At 40.4% G+C, this 23135-nt stretch overlaps 3 protein-coding genes across 4 annotated transcripts; 2 read left to right on the plus strand and 1 right to left on the minus strand.

Moving 5' to 3' along the window:
- Window positions 1-196: 196 nt before the first annotated feature.
- On the plus strand, window positions 197-3182 carry LOC127754496 (ADP,ATP carrier protein ER-ANT1). Its single transcript, XM_052280049.1, has 3 exons — window positions 197-989; window positions 1889-2257; window positions 2347-3182. Exons 1-3 carry the CDS (start codon window positions 684-686, stop codon window positions 2659-2661), a joined length of 990 nt encoding a protein of 329 aa, XP_052136009.1. The 5' UTR covers window positions 197-683; the 3' UTR covers window positions 2662-3182.
- Window positions 3183-3636: 454 nt separating this feature from the next.
- Window positions 3637-14036, minus strand: LOC127754493 (uncharacterized). 2 transcript variants are annotated; one of them, XM_052280046.1, is made up of 27 exons: window positions 13798-14036; window positions 13587-13695; window positions 13376-13497; window positions 11915-12031; window positions 11673-11810; window positions 10833-11527; window positions 10343-10464; window positions 10119-10210; window positions 9788-10043; window positions 9646-9697; window positions 8331-8479; window positions 8188-8258; window positions 7926-8099; window positions 7570-7638; window positions 7348-7452; window positions 7182-7271; window positions 6618-6693; window positions 6443-6539; window positions 6287-6356; window positions 6014-6193; window positions 5425-5547; window positions 5254-5337; window positions 4982-5166; window positions 4753-4891; window positions 4562-4666; window positions 4333-4437; window positions 3637-4255 (listed from the first exon to the last, which is right to left on the minus strand). In XM_052280046.1, the coding sequence occupies exons 1-27, from the start codon at window positions 13891-13893 to the stop codon at window positions 4142-4144; spliced, it is 3735 nt and encodes a 1244-aa protein (XP_052136006.1). In that variant the 5' UTR covers window positions 13894-14036; the 3' UTR covers window positions 3637-4141. The 2 variants fall into 2 exon arrangements, with proteins under 2 accessions (XP_052136006.1, XP_052136007.1); XM_052280047.1 differs by having other exon boundaries at window positions 4607-4666; window positions 13798-14035.
- Window positions 14037-20721: 6685 nt separating this feature from the next.
- Window positions 20722-22549, plus strand: LOC127754920 (peroxidase 1-like). The gene is made up of 2 exons (XM_052280526.1): window positions 20722-21070; window positions 21558-22549. Exons 1-2 carry the CDS (start codon window positions 20843-20845, stop codon window positions 22335-22337), a joined length of 1008 nt encoding a protein of 335 aa, XP_052136486.1. The 5' UTR covers window positions 20722-20842; the 3' UTR covers window positions 22338-22549.
- The last annotated feature ends 586 nt before the right edge of the window (window positions 22550-23135 follow it).

Here is a 23135-nt window from a genome sequence, read left to right on the forward strand (position 1 = left end):
AGAATTTTGTTTGCAAGAAGTTCTTGAGGTATACTCTATCCATTTCATATTATAAGTTATTTTGACTTTCTTTTTTGCTAGTTAAATTTTTTTAAGTTTGATCAAGTTTATAGAAAAACATAGTAGTATTTTTCAAACAAAATAAACATATTATTAAAAATATATTTAATGCTAGATTTAATGAAACTAATTTGGTGTTTTGAATGTTGCTAATTTTTTCTATAAATTTGGTCAAACTTAAAAAAGTTTGAATAGAAAAAATTCGAATCGATTATTACACCTCAAAGCATTCAATTTTGAAGAAAAACCATCGTTTCGCTGGATAATTACGAACAAACCATATTTTCAAAACATAAGTCAAACACCAAGTTAATTAGTTAAGTCAATATACTTTCGAAAAATTTCAAGCATCAAAGTAATTTCATTAAAATCCACCCAAAAGGATGTCTTGGTAGTGCAATTATTCAAAGCCAAAGCACTTCAAAAATATGGAAAGGAAGGAGTAGGCTCTAAAACGTGAAAAGGACGAGGTCCTTCTCGCGAAAAAGCCACGCACTCCACCGAACACCTCCACCTCTCCACGCCCTCCCTCCCTTCTCTCTCTCCCGCGCGTGACGACGAGGAGACTCCTCCCACCGAATCGAACAACCAGCGTGCTCTCTCCTCCGAATCCGCCGTCGACGATGCCATCCGCCGCGGCGGGCGACGGCAAGGGTAAGCGGCGGTTAGTGGGGATGCCGCCGGCGAGGGCGGCGGCGGCGGACTTCGCGATGGGCGGGGCGGCGGCGGTGGTGGCGAAGACGGGGGCGGCGCCGGTGGAGCGGGTGAAGCTGCTGCTGCAGAACCAGGCCGAGATGCTCCGCCGCGGGAGCCTCACCCGCCCCTACAGGGGCATCGCCGACGCCTTCGGCCGCGTGCTCCGCGAGGAGGGCGTCGCGGCGCTCTGGCGCGGCAACCAGGCCAATGTCATCCGATACTTCCCCACGCAGGTGAGGTGCTCGATCCGCTTCCTTCCCTCCAGCTCAAATCATTTTTTCACTTCGATCGATTGCTTTGCTCCCGGATATTGCTCGCTCGATGCTCTCTTATTATTGGTATTATATATATTGATTGATTGATTGATTGGTGTGAGGCCAACATTTTGTGTTAATTACCGAATTAATTAGGTTTAAACAAACCTGTGCATCTAACATGGATTACCATTTTTTTCCCCAGCGAACGAACCAATGAGTGGTGGTTGTGGTTGTACTCCCGCTTCCACATGTTTTTGTATGGCATTAGTTGTGCTCAGCTCTATCTGGTTGCTCTTCTCCTCACCACAGAATGTCATAATCTATTGACTATTGTGCCTTTTGTCAATTCCAAAAAGAACTTAGCACAAGCGAATTTGAATGGTTGTGATCTCATCAGTTAGCCGTGAAAGGGCCAAACATAGAAACATTTATCAGTAGAGCAAGTCTTCAAAATAGACAAAACTAGGTAAATGCTCGCTTGTGCCAACCATATGAACAACAGACCAAAGGATTAAGTCTCACACGGTCGCATGTTTATAATGAATCGTAATGCAGTTGAGCTATATAAGGAACCCTTGTTATCTGTATGGCTACTTATTATATAGCTGATGTTAGATACTTAGATGGTTGCTATTGCCAAAGGAAAAAGAAAGAAAAACTCAATATTTCTACTTTTGCTATTATTTTCTGAAGGTTCTGTGCAATATATAATAACAGCAAAAACTCCATTCATGTTCAATTATCAAGCATGACCCTCAGAACATGTACATACCCTTTACTCATTGAATGGATGAATAAGGCTGTTATCATTGAAAAACCTCATGAGTTACGATTCGAAACTAAAACGAATCCTCACCTGTGTGTTTTCTGTTCAGGCTTTTAACTTCGCATTCAAGGGCTACTTCAAGAGCATCTTTGGCTACGACAAGGAGAAAGACGGAAAATGGAAATGGTTAGCTGGCAATGTAGCATCTGGCAGTGCTGCAGGGGCTACAACCTCATCCTTGCTATATCATCTGGATTATGCACGGACAAGGCTAGCTACTGATGCAATTGAATCACAGGGAAGCAAACGTCAGTTCAGTGGGCTGCTTGATGTCTACAAAAAGACACTTAAAACTGATGGTATTCGTGGATTATATCGAGGTTTCAGTGTGTCCATTGTGGGTATCACTCTATATCGAGGTCTCTATTTCGGAATCTATGATACCATGAAGCCTCTTATTCTAGTGGGACCACTGCAGGTAACACTAACACCATTCTTGTGACACATCACAGAGACGTTTCAGCTAGATCATGTAGCATCTTTAACTTCTATTGGTTTATATTCTAGGAAAATTTCTTCGCCAGTTTTGCCTTGGGCTGGGCAATAACTACGTTCTCTGGAGCCTGCGCCTATCCATTTGATACACTCCGTCGCAGAATGATGTTAACTTCTGGGCAGCCATTGAAATATAAGAACGCCTTCCATGCAGCAAAACAGATAGTTTCTACTGAAGGGTTCTTCACACTATTCAGAGGGGTCGGCGCAAATATTCTCTCAGGAATGGCAGGAGCTGGAGTTCTTGCTGGGTATGACCAGCTCCACCGGTTTGCAGGTCAACATGGTTACAATTTTGAGAGCAAGATGAAAGGGGCATTGAAATGATGTGCAAATGGGGATAAATAGAGGCATATCCTTGGTTGAAGTTTGGATTGGCCAAATGGGATGTATGAGCTTGGATAATCAAGCGGGCGAAACAGAACTCCAGATACTCCTGCAGTTGATAGGATTGACGGCGAAGAGAACAGCTTTTGCAGGATGTATACTTTCAAGGAGCGGAGATGAAGTCAGAATCAAAAGATAGCTCTTGCGGTAGAAAGAATGTCAATAATTCTGAAACCTGATTCTTGAAGTGTGAATATCGATCGAAAGTTAGATCGTACTCGCGCTACCAATGCCTTGATGTGAACTGTAAATAGAACTTGTGGAATTGCTCCATTGAATAACCTTTCTGGTGTAGTATACCACATTTGTACTACTGTATAGCCAAAAACAAATTAATAACAAACCTCTGGGTGTTCCGAGGAGGAGTCGGGTCCCAAAGCGAGAATCATACCATCAGAATCTTTCACACCATCCTGTTTATAATGGCCCGCAGGAAATCAAGATAGTTGATTCGACCAAAAGAGATGTACCATCTTGATTCGTCCGTTGATGGTGTTATTCTTTTACACTGTATAGATATACCTAGATTGTATTTTTGATCTGTGATCTGATTTAGATTATGCTTGTACACTATGCAAAACATTCTCTGGCTTAAACATAGAATGCATATTACCTTTGTGATGCTTCCTTGTCTAGGCTGCCTTATGAACTTGGCTGGCTTATGATGCATGACTGAGCTGAGCTGTAGTTTCTTTGAGGCTGTTAGCCATGAGATCAACCCATATTTATGCAGTTAGTTGTTTGACACGAACTTAATCATCAGTAGTATAGTGTACTACGGATTTGTGCTGAGGTGAAACAAAATTATATCTTTTTGAAGGTGCAACCGGCTCATATTTCTCTGTACGGTCCAGTAGTAGGTTATATTATTTGCAATCGCTTCTACTGCAGTTATAATTCAATACTCCAGCATGATCCACTAGATAATCTATCAGCTCAAGATATATATAGAAAAAAAATTAAGACGCAAAGACGTCTTAGTTCCTCCTTATAATGTCAACAACCCATGGCTAGTCAGAATCATTATACTGTCGACAACAGGACAATGTTCTTATTCCCATGTCCTTTCATTTCAACATGTACAGAGGTACACAAGGACTATATGCTACTACAGCCAAGGATGCAGAAGAGGGGGGTAAAAAAGAGGTGGCATTGGGGTAAGGCAATGATAACATTACAAGTTAACTCGAGCAACAAACAGCTGACAAATAAACCTGAACTGGTTTCAGTACACAATTTAATTACACGATGGAGGACGAAGGTAGGGCGGCCGCTGCTCCTGAAGGGAGAAGAGGAAAAAACCCGACTGGTTTTGGCCGGCCAAGTCGCGAAGCGCTTGCCAAGAGGGGTGGTATAGCGACTGTACAATATCAATATGGCAGGGTCTTAATCTCTCTCACATGTTATGATGGAATCGCTCTCACATGAAGTAGCTCAGTGCTTTCTTCTTCCTCGAACCGCCCTCGCCATATAGGTCATTCCATTGAAGAAGTTCATTCATGTTTGCTGAATCAGATGAAACGCTTGCACAAACCTGTGGTAAATAAATTGATCAGATTATGAACTTTCAAGTAAAGAGCTCAAAATAAATATAAAATGTGCTGGTCTCACCTGCTCATGGGCAGATTTGAAATCATCTAAGGTCAGAGGACGAATGTCCTCACTACCATACAATGCAGGCTCAGGCCTGCCTTCTGCTTTTGCCACATTTTTCTCCTGAATAGAAAGGAAGCGAACCCCATATTAGCATATAAAATAAAAATCGTTGTCACTTAACAGTATAATTGTAGTAGAAGAATAAGGAGTGCATATAAAGACAGCATAAACCCAAAAAACAAACTTTATCTAGGTCTTCAGTTGACAGCAAGGTACAAGCAATGCCAACCTTCTTTTCCTTCTCAAGGATTTCTCGAATGGGGTAATGAGCTGCAGTCACGCATAGATTCTGGGAACACAAGCAAGTCAGTGAAAATTGTGCAACCATTTCCAATCACTTGTGTTATTTGGGAAGCACATCATTATCAAGCATACCTTCAGGTCACTTCCTGAATATCCATCGGTCATAGTGGCAAGAGAATCCATATCAATACCTGGAGCCAACTCTTCCTTTGCCAATATTACTTTCAGAATCTTTTCTCTATTCGACGCGTCAGGTAAGTTAACCATTAACCTACAGTAGTAATTAACGACCAAATGGTTAGAAATCAACAAACAGCAATTTTTCATTATCCCAACCCCAACACAAGGTTATAGCTGTCACCTGCGCGGGAACCTCCTAATGACAGCCTCATCCAGGTCGAAAGGCCTATTTGTGGCACCAAGAACCAGTACACGTTCTTTATCTTTAGTGCGTAATCCATCCCAATTCACCATAAATTCGTTTTTCATCTTGCGCATCGCTTCATGCTCCCCTGGATTCTCTCTCCTTCCTAGCATACTATCAACCTGCCAAATGTTGCATTTTGTATGGATCATACCATGACCAAATAAATCACTAATGACAATAAAACCAACCCACATGCTCAAGCATACCTCATCAATGAATATAACGCTTGGAGCTATTTTACTTGCTAATGAGAAAACAGCTTTTACATATTTCTCTCCTTCGCCAAACCACTGAAAGTAGAAAAAACAGCATTTAGCTTTGAGAATCACATAGTACACTGTACACCTCATTAATGCAAAATTTGGATGCCATCATACCTTCGATGTAATGCTTGACATTGATATGTTAATGAAGTTAGCACCTGCTTCAGTTGCTACTGCCTTAGCAAGCATGGTTTTCCCAGTACCAGGAGGTCCAAACAGCAATATTCCCTTGCAAGGCTGCAAGTAACAGATTTACCAGAGGCAATTTTTAAGATAGGACTTAAATAGAGAAAATTAGGTAGCCAACATATAATACTCCATCCGTCCCAAAATATAGCAACCTAGTACTAGATTGGGATGGAGGAAGTACTGATAACCAAATTTCCCACATGTCTAATTAACTTAAATTTACCCATTCACCACTAAAAACTTGAACAAGAAAACCTAAGACAAGTAACGCTGCCGAATTGGCATAATGTGTTAGAACAGAACTTTGGAGAACAGAGGAAAATAACTTATTATAGATTTCACTACTGTTAGGTGAGAAAACATCATGGGTTCATTACTAGCCAACAGAAACTTAATCACATCATGGGCCTTATTACTTGACAAAACACTCTAATCAAGTGCTCAACCTATAATTGAGATAGAACAATCTTACACCCGCGTATGAGACATGGATAATTCATCATAACGTCTCTACCTTCGTTAGCTGTCCTTTGCAGAACAATTCAGGCCTTTGCAGAGGAAGCATCACCAGCTCCTTCAATGTGTCTTTTACATTTTCCAAGGCTCCAATATCATCAAAGGTGACTCCAATGTCATTAGGTGGTATAACATCTGCCAGAAGCCTTTTCTCAAATTCGTTCTCTGTGACAACATCCTAAGGAGAAAGTAATTTAAGAGTAAAGCACTGTGAGATTCCAACTGTGTGAGTATGATAATATGTTTGCAATATGATGAGATGGAGAGTAACCTTCAGTGATTTTTTCGAGCTCTTGTTATCACTTTGCATATTCTGCAGCATGTTGAGCCCATGCTTAAGGCTGTGATACAGAAGAATTAATTTAGCATTATAGAAGATTCATTAAAAGGAAATGGAGGAAAAATAAACTAGCAACAGTATAACTACCTTTCGCTCGCCAATACAAGTTTACCATCCTTGGAGATCTCGACTTTATTGTGCTTAAGGTGATAACTAACAGCATAGCCAACTATCTTGTCCACATCTAAGAAATTTTGGAGCAACACGATTTAACACACAGAATTCCATGGATAAAATGCTAAGACAACAAGAAAATGCTCACTTTCGTTGGTCAGTGATTGATCTTTGATGAATAATTCTTCAAGGTCACTGCATTCAATTCCATTGCGGCTCAGAAACTGCAACACAAAGCAAACGAAATTCACATAAATAGCTAGCAAGCATTCAACAACTATAAGCATAGGAGAATCAAATACAGGCCATTCGGGCAGTGGAATAAAAGTCATTTAAGAGGGTAAATATATACATCATAATTGACAGCGAGAGAAAATAAAACATGTAGGAGTAACTACAGAATTATAGAAAGGTGCCTTTATGCATGCATGATTGATCATTTGAGGGGAAAAGAGCAAAGTGTCGTTTAAAACAAAACACTGCTTAGGGTCTAGCTGTCTAGGCATCGCACACCTTTATGCATGCATGATTGATCATTTGAGGGGAAAAGAGCAAAGTGTCGTTTAAAACAAAACACTGCTTAGGGTCTAGCTGTCTAGGCTAGGCATCGCACACAAGAAATTTCAGTTTCAAGAGGAATATACAGAATACACGGTTCAAAACCCAAAGTGCCAAGCATGATATGTGAAATTGTGTTATCTGCACAGCTTACCGTGCGAATGCTACCAACATTGGATTTAGCTTTAAGGGTTTCAACGTCACGATCCAGTTGTTGCTTCCAATCCGTGAGTAATGTTTCATCCTGCAAATTCAGTTGCTTGGATTAGATAATATACTTGAGCATAATACTTGAACAAGATAACAAGGGATATTAGCACCTGTGGAAGTTGGATCGAAATTTTGTTAGGGAAAAGTTTATTTAGATGTTTCATTGCCTTCGGACTTTCTTTGTTCCTTTCATGCAACCGACTACCAAAACTATCCTGCATTTTAGATATAACAATGCATCAGATAGTTATATCAGAACCATGGGTTCATATAGTGCATTTATAAGCACTGATAGAAAGAACATTGTGACCAATAAGAATGAAAATTGTTACCGGGAAAAGGTCAAATAGCGTCTGGCTGCTACTAGCAAACTTTGTAAAAAGAAATCCACCTGGGTGGGCCTACAACAGACACCATAGCACAACATCAGGATACATTTTATAGTGTACTTAACAAGCGACAAATGATAAGGATTAAAAATTAAAACAAAGATTGCATGCAAACGAACACCCAAGTGTCAAAGAGACAGAACCAACCAATTAGAACTGAATACCCAATGCCACCAATGTTAGTTTTCACAACAGTTCAAATCAAATGAAAAAAAAAGACAAGCTATGCAATGCCACATTGCCATAAACAAGCCCTCATAGAACAAATTTGCATAATCTCTGAGATATAATATATGTACCTTCTCTTTGCGGCTGTCCATTTGAGTGTGAGATCCTATAATAAGCACACCAGATGGAAGCGCTTCAAGCTTATTCCTCAAAGATGAAAGTGACTCTGTAATTCCAGTGAATGATTTCTCTACATCCTTAAGTAACACTATCATAGGGCCAGCTTTGTGTTCCTCTGAGATGACCTGACAGACAATCCATACAATTATGAAACAATAGAAAGAATACAAATTTATATTCGGATAACTCTGAGTTTTAGATAAGAGGCTGTACTTCAATTAACTCGGCCATTGCTAGCCTTTCAACCTCTTCACCACCAGAAAAGTCAGGGCGAAGTAAGTCAGCTGCAGAAACAAGAATTTATCAGAACCTGCAAGAACTAACATAATTTTTGGGATTCAAAAGTTTGAGCTAACCAGAGCAGAAGAAACCATGATCTTCCTCGCACAAACCACCAAGATCATTACCATCAGGGATCTGCTTGTCAAATCGAACTCCAATTTTGGAAGACCCATTTTCTTCAAAAGCAAGCATCACTCTGCCCCGATAACCATAACTGGGTCCCCTGAAAGGTCAATCAAATATTCAAATGATTTATAAAGAAAATAAATTGAAAGCATGTTATGGCTACAAAACTACTACCTCCGTTTTTTAATATATGACGTCGTTGACTTTTTGTCACACTTGACCATTCATCTTATTCAAAAAAATTACTTAATTATAATTTAGTTTGTTGTGAGTTGTTTTATCAGTCAAAGTACTTTAAGCATGATTTATATCTTATACATTTGCATTTTTTTTGAATAATATGAATGGTCAAACATGTGTTCAAAAGTCAACGGCGCCATCTATTAAAAAACGGAGGGAGTATAGGTTTATCAAAAAGCGTGTCAAGCTAACTCTGATGTAACACAATAGGAGCAATGTAGCATAAGTAGAAAGTAAATTCTAGGTTGTTGGCTACGATACTCCAAGATTAAATATAACAAATTATATTCACTATTAAATATTGCATGTAAAGTTGTAAACGAAGTGCTAGAGAGCAATACAAATGATTTAGTCAAGAACAGGTGGACATGTGGCCTAAAATGTTGTGAGACAACCCCACCTAGGGATGTCAAACACCGAAAAAAGTAGCTAAAAAACCGTATTTTCAGTGGAATTACTCTAAGAACTTGAATACAGTCAGGATTTTTAAAAAATACTTCCCCTATCCAAAATTGTATGTGCCAGAAAAACTAAATAGATTTTCTATTCAGTATTTTATATCATCCAAAACTATTCATGTTTGAATTTGAATTTGATCAAAGGCGACATGCATTTGTTCAGTTCTGTCTAACTAGTTGGGTATTTAAAAACAAATGTTTCTTTTATTTCCACACTTTGTTACTCTAGGTTGGGAAATAGATATTTTTATACAACCAAATTGAGTGGGTGATATTTGTATTTGCATTTGTTGTAAAATTATGTTCGTATTTGTATTCTAGCATACCAACATTCTTATTTGTATTTGTTTATTTATGAATGTGGTCGTGAATTTCATCAAAATTATTTTGTGTGTTAAATGTAGGGGACAGACAATATCTTTCTCCCAAACCATCCAAAGAAACAACCAACCTAATGGCACATCCACAATGTTCATAGCATCAATGAGGTTTCGATGGAAAGACAAGGAAGAATCAAGCAATAAACTTTGGTTTAAATATCAGAGCATGACAATCAGTAAGATACCTTTGCGACAATGACGATTGCTGAGCTGGACCCACATATCTTACCCTATCCCCTATAATGGCAGTGCAGTCATGTTCGAGTAAGTATAGCATAGTTGAAAATGATCTATCGATAAACAAGAGATAATATCATAGTAGAAAACCTTCTCTAAAAGTATAGCTCTTGGATGTAGCTGTTGATGATTCCTGTTTGGGCAAAGATGCAGAATGCAGAGTCGATGTACCCACGATATCAGCATGCACACTAGAAGGTTGTACAGCTGGCCTCCTGAAGTGCATAGTGTCTGCCAAGGAAGAGCGGTGCTTATGAAGAATTGCCAACTTCTCACCACCAGCCTTATCCCCTGACTTATCAGACTTCGCAGCATCTTTCTGCGACTCTGGGTCCTTTGAAGGCGCCTAAAGAGAATTTTGCTCTCAATAATAATAATTGACACCAAGTAGTTTTAAGCACAAGTTACATGGATAACTTACCCCAGGCAACAAAAGCGAATCAACAACAAGTAGCCTAGCACCGAAATGTTTTGCAAGTGCCTTTATCAATGTTTCCTGATAAATCTCCGAACCTGATGCATGTTTGCATTAGAAAAATCAGATGCCTACAAGAATCAGCAAAAAAGGATGCACACAGCCTTACCTTCAAGGACCTCAATTTAACTCCGAAGACAATAAATATGCAATGAGATCATAAAAGGTACCTGCTGGACCAGATAATAGAATCCGTTGGTTTATTGATGAAATTTCTGAGAATTGTTTGATGAATTCCTTCTTTTCCAAGTGTATGAATGCACATGATAAGAGCACATTCTTTGTGTTATCGCTGCATGAAATGGAGTTGATGAACAACACATGAATACAAGAACACAAACATGTGAGAGAACAGATATCATGCTACAATTAAAGTTAAGTCAGTGGAAGTCTGTAAGAATATGAACATGTGAGAGAGCAATGAATATCATGCTACATTTAAACTACTTTATCAACCGTGTTGTGCCTATTATCTAATGAATGCTATATTGGTATGAACTAATCATACAGAATATAGCGAATTAAGAATTAACTAATGAATGCTATTTTAGTTTTTTTTTAACAATGTAACATCGCAGATATGAAGCATATTAAGAACACAAAATAAACAGAATAAAAGTTAAAGAATATAGGAAGGAAGATTAATCCAAAGTATATTACCTGAGGTAATAAGGAAAATTTTCAAATGTAACATCAATATCATTTGGACTAATAATTCCTTGTTTCATCCCATCCTTAAAGGCTTGGCATCTGCTTGGAGGTAAACTGGCTGAAGAGTTAAGATCCCTGATGAGATCCCTCTGATCTTCAAGAGCTTTAAAAAGATCACCAGTCAAATCGAACTCTGATATAGTTGTTCCTGCAATCATCCTCAGAACTGGCCTTATCTTATAAGTTGCAATCTTACCGATTTCAGCACCAAGATGAGCATCAGATCCAAAGCCATTGTGTTGACTGATGTCGTTCGGGACAGCATCAGGAGATATTACGGGGGCTGCAGCCACATCTAATGGAGAATCTTCAACATTAGAATTAACTTCATTAGCATTTTCCCCGTTCTCACATTCCTTGTCAGGGATGATGCCATTTCCTTTTGATTTATCAGAAGCGGATGATGCCATAGGTCGTACTAATCTCTGATTGTTCTCTCCAGCTGATGCAGGTGGTGCAGCTGATAGGTCCTTCAACTGATCAGATACGGATGCTAATAGCTCTGTCCCTGCAACAGCTGAAGTGTCTCCTGTTCTGTTCTCCATCCGGAGACGCTTGACACCAGCAACTGGAGGTTCTAAAAGGGTGACAGGAGATGGTGGCACCATTTTAGGAATTTTGTCATTCAATGGATGCTGAAAAATCTGTAGGAAGGTGAAGGAAAGCAGAAGGTAAAACAAAAATATAGATAGAGCTATTTCCAGACTGTGCACATCTAAACTAATAAAGAAAGGAAAATTGATGAAAGGAACTGTATGATTGCATGAATAAAGAAGAAGATTAGGATACATAGGCATGCTTGCCGCATGGACTGAAAACAACTTCATCCCCTCCTTTAAGGGGAACTTTTGTGCCAGCAGTTATGGACCTTCCGTTTAATTGGACCGTACCCTTCTTGCCTAGAACTTCTAGCTCACATGTACCTTGCTGAAAGAACATAAAAAATCAACAAAACATTATAAGCAAGTGCTGCCAATTTTGCTGCACATTGCACAAAGAAAAAGGGCACCAGAGAAAAAAAAAAGACATGCCTCGAGTTGCCGCAACCTGCAAAGAATTTTGCTAACAGGTTGGTCTTTCAGCCACAAATTACAGCTTTTATTCTGACCAACAGAAAACTGAGGAACACTGATAGGAAGGTGAGGACTCTGCAGTGCACACATATTTAGTATCAGCATTGAGTGACAATATAATCCATGCATTATTGCGCATTACAATAGTAGAAGGAATTTAGAGTCAACAAATCTGCAAGAAAAAGAATGAAAGGAGACAACCAATATAGACGGTTAAAGGATTGAATTGTTGCTACTAGCATCTCTAAATGTGAAATGTCGGTACCATCAATTGGATTAAACCCTAGCCTTGACCGTATCATTGCATGAGAAAAACAGGGAGATGCGTACATCAAGAAGGTAATGGCTTTCTCTAGTTCAGAGAGCATTTGTGTAAGTTGCCATTAATTTGGAATTGCTAATACTAGTACATCAAATCTATCAACGTGGAAGCTCCAAACAATCAAACCTAAACATCAGATTTGCCTAGTCGACTTAAGAAAACTTTTTGTGACAAGCATGTCCTGTCACCTGTGTCAACTACATAGATTGCCCATGCATGTGAAAAGTTACAAAGCATAAGAGAAGTTGCTGCACTTAACCATTAGTCTATCCATGCATGGCAAACCAGGTTAAAGGAAAGAGAAGAGCAATTCAATCCGCTACTCGATTCACTAAGGAGTTTGAAGTAAGCATGTGTTTTAACTCACTTGGAAAAGAATATATTTTTCTTTATTTGTTTATTTGTTTATCTTCTTGTTCAATATGCATGTGTTCTGTCATTGAGGTTAGCCCAGCCTCGGTTAGTATCTGAACAGTTCTTCACTGTTCTTCACAGATTTGACCATGACAGCAATGCCAGCCTCTGCCTTACAACAGCAAAACTTAAGCAACCTAATGTACTTGCAAAATAGTTTCTCAAGATAAAACTTTAACCAGCTCTAATATGTTCTCTGATTATCCCAGTTTCCTACGTTCTTACAAAGTGAAGGTTCCGAAGACCATATGCCAAGAATTGCTACTACAGTACTGGTAATCACTAGAATATGTAAAACAACACAAACAGATAACATATTACAAATTCAATGCAGTAACCAATCAAACAACTAATTCAGGGTGGGCAACAGCCAACAGGACAGACTGCCAAGTCTTATTGCTGCAAAGCTCTAAACAAGTAAATAACAAAACTACTAATCAATCAAGCTGCAAATCACCACACCCATACTAACTTCCATTCTAAACATCCTCAAGATTAAACCTTTACAAAGAACAGCATCCAAAAGCTCCTACAGAACACCACATGTACACTAAATTCTACCCTAGGCATCCTCAAGATAGAATATTTACAGAGTTCAGCATCCAAAAGCCCCAAATTTTAACTTCCAACCCTGCAATACCCATACTCCTAATTACACCCCATAGATTTTTTTTCCCATGTACCTGTGAGGACTGCGAAAGCAGCTTCGCCCAAGGCGTCGCCTGCTGCTGCTGTTGCTGCTGCTGCTCCTTCTTCTTGCGCGAGCTCTCCACCACAGCGACAGCCGCCTTATCCCCTCCTTGATCTGCAACAAAGCATCAAAACCCTAACAGCTCGATCCAACAAACCCACGCGCGCGCGCCCCAAAAAAAATAGAAGGAAATCCCCCCTCACCTCTCTTGGCCGCGGCGTCCTCGCCCGAGCCGGCGCTCTTGGTCGCCGCCGAATCCTCCTCGATTCTCCCGGGCACCGACGCCGTCGGCGACGCGGGCGCCGCCTCCGCCTGATTCAGATCGGATTAAAACCCCACCCCGATTGGAAAAATATCAAATCAAGAAGAGGAATCAAATCAAGAAAGAAAAAGAAAGTATCTCTCTCATCTCACCTTGGGGCGCTTCGGGGGAGGGGCGGAGGAGGAGGAAGGGGACGGGGAGGAGCGCTTGGACGCCGCGGCGGCGGAGCTCCGGCGAGTCTCCACCATGGCGGAGGAGGAGGAGGAGGCGACGAGGGTTTCTTCCTCTTCTTCTTCTTTCCTCTCTCGCGAGGAGGAGGAGGAGGAGAAAAAAAAAGGAGGGATTTTTTTTTATTTTTTTCCTTGTCTGGAATTGGAAATGGGTTTTGTTTGGCTTTTCGGTGTCAAAAGGAGGGGAAGAGGATACGGCGTGTTTTATAAGATTTTTTGTTTTATTTTTTTTCTCTTCTAGTGTATATATGGGTTTTTTTTTTCTTTTCGTTTTTATGTTTTGGGTGGCGTATGAGTGTGTATGATTGTGCTGATTTAAGGCAGGGGGGTAGAGAGATAGAGAGAGAGAGAGAGGGGTTGTTTCTTGAATAGGACACGTGCTCTATCATGTTGGATTCGTGATGTTATGCTGTTTTTTTTATATTTTTTATTAGAATTGTAATCTGATTGATTGGTTTGATGGATTGAAAATTCATTCATTCTATAAAACGGTAGTGAAATATAAAAGTATTGTAATATAGTAGGACGGACAATGGTACATTTGTAGGTATCTCCTTGAGTCATTTGTTTTCCGTATTCGTATTTTTTTATTGCTTTCATACCTATATATCTATTATATCTCTATCTCTTCTCTATCTTATATCTCTATCTCTATCTCTACTATTATAAAAATTAAAAATATTTTTGCCGGTACTTTGGTACGTTGTTCATACATGAGCCGGTTCTTAAATTCGTTTGATTTTGGAATTATGGTTCCGTATTTGAGTCGGGCTTTAAGATCGTTCGCTTTTTAAAATACGAAAGGAGTCGTATAAGATATCTCTTTAAAAACTCGCATGCGAAATTGAGATGATCGCACTCCTAATTGCAGCTCATGATTTTCTATAAAAATATATATCCAAGCGAATTCTCACAGTGAATTTCACCTTAACTAAACCATATAACAATAATAAGATTAAAATAACATTCACACGTTACAAACGCACGGGTACTTTTTTTCTAAGTCAATTATAAAGATTATAAATTGTGACATTACTCAGAGTGAAAGAATCTTCTTTGTCGGTATGAGTAGTTCATGAGATATAATCTACATTTATATATCTATAAAAAAAATACTTCTGTCATAAAAGGTGTCTAGATTCAAAGCTAAAGTCTAAATATAGCTATATTTTGAGGAAAAGAGAATATAAGCTGACGGTTATATATCAAATCTAATTATACTATTTAAATTGTATGCATGAAAACAGAAAATAAGAGTTCTGTATGAAATCCATTTTATTTTTATCTAGATCCGTGTAAATTTATTCTGAAAAACCTCCTACTTACATGTTATGTTATCAAGTTCTTTTGGCAACGTATTTTCTTTATTATATTTGGGGCTACATATGAAGCGTAGAATAATTTAAGGGGTACCTATTTGTTCAATTTAGAACATAAAGAATTGAAGGTTTGACATGAAAACTCTTGGCGTTTTTCATCAATCTATTGTGATACATTTGTCATCGTACTGAAAAATATATGACGAAAATTGTGCGTTTGTTGACGGTGCGCGAGCTATTTGTCTGTGTAAAGTTTGCTTACCGTATAATTGTCTTTCTTTATCTAAGCTTCTTTACAAACTAAAAGTGGTATATTTAGTTAGGAAAAAAAAATGAACTCCCAGCATTTTTTTGAACAGTATCAATAAAAATATATGAGTTATGAATTTTCTGTATTTATGTTTTTCATATACATTGCCCTTGGGACAAAAGAAAAAGTACAAATCCGTTGTAACTCCATGACTATCTATAGGCAAAAGATAAATTTTCCACAGTAAAATGGTTACGACAAATTATATCAGCATCAACTTTCTGAGAGCAGGGCAGTTGATTATTCCCTTGAAACTTTTCTTATTGCGGCAGTATACCTGATATGGTAAGGTCAACCATACCCGATTTGTGCTAACTAACCACTATGGCTTCTTATGAATCAGCATTTTACTAAACTAACATTACCTCTCTCATATTCCCTCCCAAAACTCCAATGGACCACTGATTGTTGCCATCTAACCATCTTCTTTGTTGCCACACAGTCTCACCAATTTGCAACTACCAAATTCTTCACTTAATTTCATTTTATACATTCAGCTTACTTCTCTTGTTTTTTTTCTCACCACAATTCCTAATGCACAAATCATTTTTTTTGTGTTAAACGTGTTCCCAGAAAGGGAAAGGATACGCATACAATTTGTGTTAAACTTGTTTACAAACACTCACGTGTCACGATGTGATTAAATATTAATTTTTTTATCTTCTAACTAACTAATCAAATGGTTGAAATATTTGTCAGTAAGGAGCTTGTGAGATTTTTTTAAGTAGGTATAGCACTGCTCTTTTTGTAAACAAGTTTCACAAAAAGTGCTAAATTAACCAGAGAACAAAGATGATAATGTGAATCCCCACGAGAAAGAGTCAGTCAAGAACTTAAACCCGGATGATCTCGAACAAATAGAGGTTATTAAAATGACATAGCATTGTGTGCAGCATGGACTCCACTATACATTATGGGCAATGTGACTATGCAGTGTCCCATGGTCCACTCATACCATGAAAAAGGGGTTCTTCAAAAGAAATTCTCATGTCGTAATCAGCTTTCAGCCTTTTCAGGCAGCAGCAATCTAGCTATAGCTACACCCAAAAGGGATGTGTCAAAGAAAACGTGCGCATATATAATTTCTCTCCAAACCTAGCTAAGCTAAGTAGCTACCTTGTCTTACAAGTACAGATTACAAAGTGTAGTAGTAGAGTTTAATTATCGGCAAGACAGACAGACAGACAGACAGCAAGTGTCCAGCTAAAAGCAGGCTGATCGATTGCATGGTATCTGAAGAAAGAAAGTCTGAATCTTTGCTTGAGTGCAACTGTGGAGATGCGTTTTCTGAAGAAAAGTGAAAGGGAAGATAGAGAGAATGTGATGGATTTTTGGCCCAGATAGACAGGGATTCGACTTTGTTTTGGGCCAGAAAGTTCGTGCAGTTACAGAATTATAACCCAACTATGAACTATCCAAATGTCACATCTTCTGCAAGAGCAAGAAGAGTGCAAGACACAGTATGCTCGTTTGCAGGCTTGCAGGTTGCAGCTACTGCATTTTCTCTGCCGAATTGCAGATGCTTAATTAGATTCATTTTTAATATGACAATATCTATTTGATCTTGCAGAGAGTTTATGTACTGAATCTTTTGGCATTGCAAGTTTGGAGCTACTTTACACTGACAGCATCTTCTCCCAAAAGATCCAAGTATGTATATATGCACAACTTTGTGTAGGATTACAGATTACTGCAAGATTAGGACACTGTTCCCATTCATCAGAACTTTCAGTAGGTTTCCAGAAAGAAGTAATTGATTGCAAGTGCATAATATGCATACAGTTTGTCAGTTTCATACGGTTATAGTTGACACTCTAGCCGTCTAGTTTTTGTAAAGTAACACAACAATCTGTAACTGAAAGATTGTATCAAGTTCAAGAACCATCTTAATCACCCGGCCACTCTAACACGAGCAGTTAGCCATTTAGACAAAGGCTATCGTCCACTGCAAACGTGCACGAGTTCTGAAAATTTGCTTGGGGGAAACAGTAGCAGTAGCACTGAAGGTCTGAAGCCAATGGAGATACTTCTCTGAAAAAAAGAGAAGACAAAAAGGAAAAGAGGGCCCATAGTGAAGAGGCCTCTGTGGGCCATGGCGGCCCAGAATGGCCCATATAAGAGTCTCTCCTCTCACTGACATGTGGGGCCAAGTTAACGGCCGTTGCCGCGTTGCCTCTCTCAGGCTCAAAGAAGCTCGCCGCCGCCGCCGCGATAGCTCGCCTCGCCGACGAGCGGCGTCACCCGCCACTCCGCATCGATCCGGCCGGCGTCGCTGAGATCCGTTCCACCGGGCCGGCGCCGCCGATGTGTGTGGCCGGCGGCGAGACGCCGGGTGGAGATATCGCCGACAGGCAATGGGGGAACGAGGGTTAGTATTCTTTGGTGGACTGAGCGGTGAGCTATTTATTCTCGATCGATCAAGCAGAGATCCTACAATGCAAATGGATGCTCTTTTTCTGGTCACTGAATCTTTAAATGTTGCGAGTCGCAACTGCATTCTAACCTTGCAAAAGGAGGCTCTCTGTTCATCAAAGTTTATGTAAAATAATATACTCCCTCCGATCTATATCATAAATCGCTTTGACTTTTTTTAAATTAAACTTTTTAAAGTTTGATCAAATATATAAAAAGTATAGCAACATTTCTAGCAGAAAATAAACATATTATCAATTATTATATTTAATGAAACTAATTTGATATTGTAGATGTTGCTAAATTTTCTATAAATTTGATCAAACCTTAAGAAGTTTGATTAAAAAAACAAAACGATTTATAATATGAAACGGAGGCTACTAGCATCAGATGCAGTTTCATTTCATACATCTTTGAGTTTTAGACAATGACTAGTACCACTCACTATATTTTAGAGTTCACCTCAAAACGTGCACTGGTTCAAACTTCACATTCAAAACCAACATCGATAATTACTCTTCCAAAAAAAGAAAAACACTTCTCCAAAAAACTCTTCCAAAAGAGAAATCAGACGTAGTTGTTAGTCTCATCATCAAATGCTGTCATTCCAGTCATCCAGGGTACATACACACATCATCCAAATCCAGCCATTCTTTTTACCAACTTAACGTCCCTGTATATTTAACTGAACTTGCTTGGACAAAACTTACGCCCTGTATATATAACTGAACTTGCATGGACAAAACTTCTCAAAAAGATTTCAACACCACCACACTGGTGAAAAACAGTTAAAACTTGCAGTAAAATCTACTCCCTGACAGTACATCCAAGCAACCAACATGCTGAAATTAAGCACTCCTGGCCTCTCTGTCCAACTCCAAGTCTCCAACAACCAAAGTTACCAGATTAACTGTGATCAGAAGCATATATAACTGAACTGGCTTGGACAAAACTTGTCACAAGAGATTGGTGAAAAAACAGTTAAAACTTGCTGTAAAATCTACTCCCTGACAATACATCCAAACAACCAAACAGTCCAAATTAAGCACGCCTGTGCTCTCTTTCCAACTCCAAGTCTCCAACAACCAAAGTTGGCATATGAACAGTGTTCAGATCAAGAACACCCTTTGGCCTTTTCGCTGTTTATGGACAGTCTTGTGCTGTTGGCTATAGCCTGTTGCCTTCCAAGCAACAACACTTTTCAGTTTTTTCACAGGGCAGGCAAAGAGATCAAAGAGCTAGCTGCATGCTTTGCAGTTTGTCTTCCAAGCAACATGCAATGCCGAAGCAAACCAGATAGGGTCACTGACAGCTATGGCCCACCCAGTAGATGACTTCAGTGGGACCCATTTGTCAGTGACCTGGATGGTTTCTCATGGAAGTTTCACAGGTAGGCTGAGCCATTTTCTGTGGCCAACTACCTGCAGGCTGCAAGTTTCCAGATTGTGTGAAGATGCTGCTTCATGTGCATGTTCTACCTCTCTGCTTGTTGTACTGTCAGGCCCCAAGATCTCTGTTGGCCTGTTTGTTCTCTAGCTAGCTCCACTTTCCTTCATTCTGAATCTTCCACCAATCATTCTGTTCAATGATCCATTATTCAATTATAATTCAATCAACTTTTTTCTCTCTCTTTGTAACTGCCAGTGTTTCTCTCTCTCTCAACTGTTCCAAAGGTGACAGTTATCCATGAATTGAGGAAATGCATCACCTTAATTGGAGCTAGACTAGCTTGTCCTGGTCAGGTTTCATCTTGGATTAATTAACTTACATGCATGGATAGAGTGACAGACAAACAGATGGCAACAGAAACGACCTATGTATACTATGGTTTGGTGGAAGTAACATGCATGGGGATGGCCTGAATGAACAGCTCAAATGTGCAGTGTCACAGTACTACTACACCCAGATGGCTTATCAGGACCATGCTTTGCATAATACTTGCATTCATGCATAGAACCATCTGAAACTCAATCAGAAACGACACCCACAAGACTAATACACAATCACATGGGGGGTGGCTACCTAGGATCATCGATATCATAATGCAATCTTGTAGTTGTATCTCACTTGGCATTCCAGAACAATAATTATACTTGTACGTACATGGAACTATGGAAGAGTTGATTATTGATTCCAGGGTGACAAGATTAATTAATTCATTAAACTTGTCGACAGGTCAACTCACCGACCAGGGAATTTAAGAAAAAGGCTCAATTGTACAACACAACAGCCTTGTTTGGGAAATTTGTTTTAGTTCTCATGGGGACTTCTCCTCGTTTGCCATCATACATGTAGTATTAGACAAAATTTTAAGTCTAAATTCAACTCTCACATAGAGAAATGAAAAGGACAAATCCAACATACCAATACTACTTATATACTACTCACATTCGAATTTATCTTTTCTTTTTTCTTTTCAGTATGTAGATCAACTTTGAACTTGATATTTAGGTCGAGCGATAGGTATCACTGTACTGTACATTGTCAAATTTTCGTAGAATATCCCACAACGATTTACATTGAATTTGATTGACAAAGGTATACGATGGAACATTCCTCAAGGGATTAAAATCCACGTTCAACCTTGCTCTTCCTCTCCTCCAAAAGAATGGTACTAGAACTAGGCTAGCAACCTACTCCTAGCTTAGCTAGATAGCTAACCACCCTATGCTCACCAAATCAAATGCATGCATGCATGCATGGCTCCATGGCCTACTTACTTACTACCACCATTGTCCATTGATTGAGGTGATCACTAGGCTGTCAATGGGGTGGTAGGGTGGCATGTAGGCCCCTATATAAGGAGCTATACCAAGGCTAGCTAGCTACCTGCCATTGCCATTGATCCCATTGTGTGAGCTCAATCGTGTGAAGAAGCTAGAGCATAAACTGCAACTGATAGGAAGCTAGCTAGCTAGTAGGATCAATGGCGTCGTCTCCGACGATGTTGGTGGTGATCTGTAGTAGCTTGGCCATGGCGGTGATCCTGTCGTCCAGCTCGCCGGCGACGGGGCAGCTGGACGTGGGGTTCTACGGCAAGACGTGCCCCAAGGTGGAGGAGATCGTGCGGGAGGAGATGATCAGGATCCTCGCCGTCGCCCCCACCCTCGCTGGCCCTCTCCTCCGTCTCCACTTCCACGACTGCTTCGTCAGGGTAAGCACATTGATCATACTGTTCTTGGTGTGCATGCAAAAATGAAAAACGATGTGGATTGAACTTATTTAGAGAGAGTTGAGGGTTAGCTTGTCCCAACACCCATCACCTTAAATTATGGCTTTATTTTTAGATACCAAAACTTATTGACTATATGTCTTATACCCCCGTTTCAGATTATAAGTTGTTGTAAAAAAAAGTAGTAATATTTTCAACCCAACACAAATATATTATAAAAATATATTAAATTATAGATTTAATGAAATTAATTTGCTATTATAAATATTAATATATTTGTGTATAAACTTGATAAAATTTAGAGTAGTTTGATTTTAACCAAAATCAAAACGACTTATAATCTGAAATGGTGGTAGTATATAGTAGAGGGCAGAGATGTAAATCATTTTTAATTATGTAAAAAAAAATGTAAGAGATTTTTTCCCAACATTTTTGCTGAATTCGAACATTATTTGCATTGATGATGCAGGGTTGCGACGGGTCGGTGCTGATCGACTCGACGGCGAGCAACACGGCGGAGAAGGACGCGCCGCCGAACCAGACGCTGCGAGGGTTCGGCTCCGTGCAGCGGATCAAGGCGAGGCTCGACGCCGCCTGCCCGGGCACCGTCTCCTGCGCCGACGTGCTCGCGCTCATGGCCCGCGACGCCGTCGCCCTCTCCGGTGGCCCCCACTGGGCCGTGCCCCTCGGCCGGCGAGACGGCCGCGTCTCCGCCGCCAACGACACCACCACCCAGCTGCCGCCGCCCACCGCCAACATCACGCAGCTCGCCCGGATGTTCACCGCCAAGGGCCTCGGCCTCAAGGACCTCGTCGTGCTCTCCGGCGGCCACACGCTCGGCACGGCGCACTGCTCGGCGTTCACGGACAGGCTCTACAACTTCACCGGCGCCAACAACGCCGGCGACGTCGACCCCGCCTTAGACCGGAGTTATCTAGCGCGGCTCCGGTCGCGGTGCACCAGCCTCGCCGGCGACAACACGACGCTGGCGGAGATGGACCCCGGGAGCTTCCTAACCTTCGACGCCGGCTACTACCGGCTGGTGGCGAGGCGCCGGGGGCTCTTCCACTCCGACTCGTCGCTGCTCGCCGACGCGTTCACCGCCGGCTACGTGCGGCGGCAGGCCACCGGCATGTACGCCGCCGAGTTCTTCAGGGATTTTGCCGAGTCGATGGTGAAGATGGGCGGCGTCGGCGTGCTCACCGGCGGCGAAGGCGAGATCAGGAAGAAGTGCTACGTCATCAACTAATAACAAATCTTCAGCATAGCTTAATTAAGCAATTAAGCTCGTTATTACATGTTCCCTAATTAATCATGCTTGTAACTGATGTATGCGTAGAGTGGTGGCGGCATATCGATGTATACTAGTTTTGCTTGGATTACTTTGTTCTTCATTAAATGCATTATTATGCAATGTAACTAAGAAATTAATCAAATAATGAATCAAGTATTGCACACTTATATACATTTCGTTTCATTCGAGAAGGATCATGGGAGGTCGGAGTTTTCAACACCGAAACCCCTTGGGTCGGTGACGACCGCTTCAAAATTCTTGCATTCAAAATTCTCTGCCCTATATCCATACCGCTTCTATCAGCACAAGAACATGGGATAAAAAATGCTTTGGAAAGATGCAGGCGTTTGTTGCGGTGATGGACGATCAAGTTGTTAGGAAACGATAGGCGAACAAACGATAAAGAACAATAGATCAATCACAAAAGACACGAGATTTAACGTGGAAAACCCTCTCAAAATAGGAGAGAAAAAACCACGGGCGCCAGCCAGCAAAATATCTTCACTATATCTGAGGTGAGGTTACATCACCGCACGGCGGCTTACAAGAGGTATATATATATAGTGGAACCCTAAAAGGGATGATGATCCGTACCGCGGGGGCTCCGCCCCCGCACCCCCGGGCGTCCCTAGGCGCACAGCCCAATGGGCCAGCTTCAGCCTTCGCTCTGCTACGGCAGAAGCTAGCCTTTATTAAGTGCAAATGAATTTGGATCACAACTCAACACAAGTCATCAAGACGAGATCGTGTTCT

This window comes from Oryza glaberrima, chromosome 11 (assembly GCF_000147395.1).
Source record: "Oryza glaberrima chromosome 11, OglaRS2, whole genome shotgun sequence".
NCBI classification, from domain to species: domain Eukaryota; kingdom Viridiplantae; phylum Streptophyta; class Magnoliopsida; order Poales; family Poaceae; genus Oryza; species Oryza glaberrima.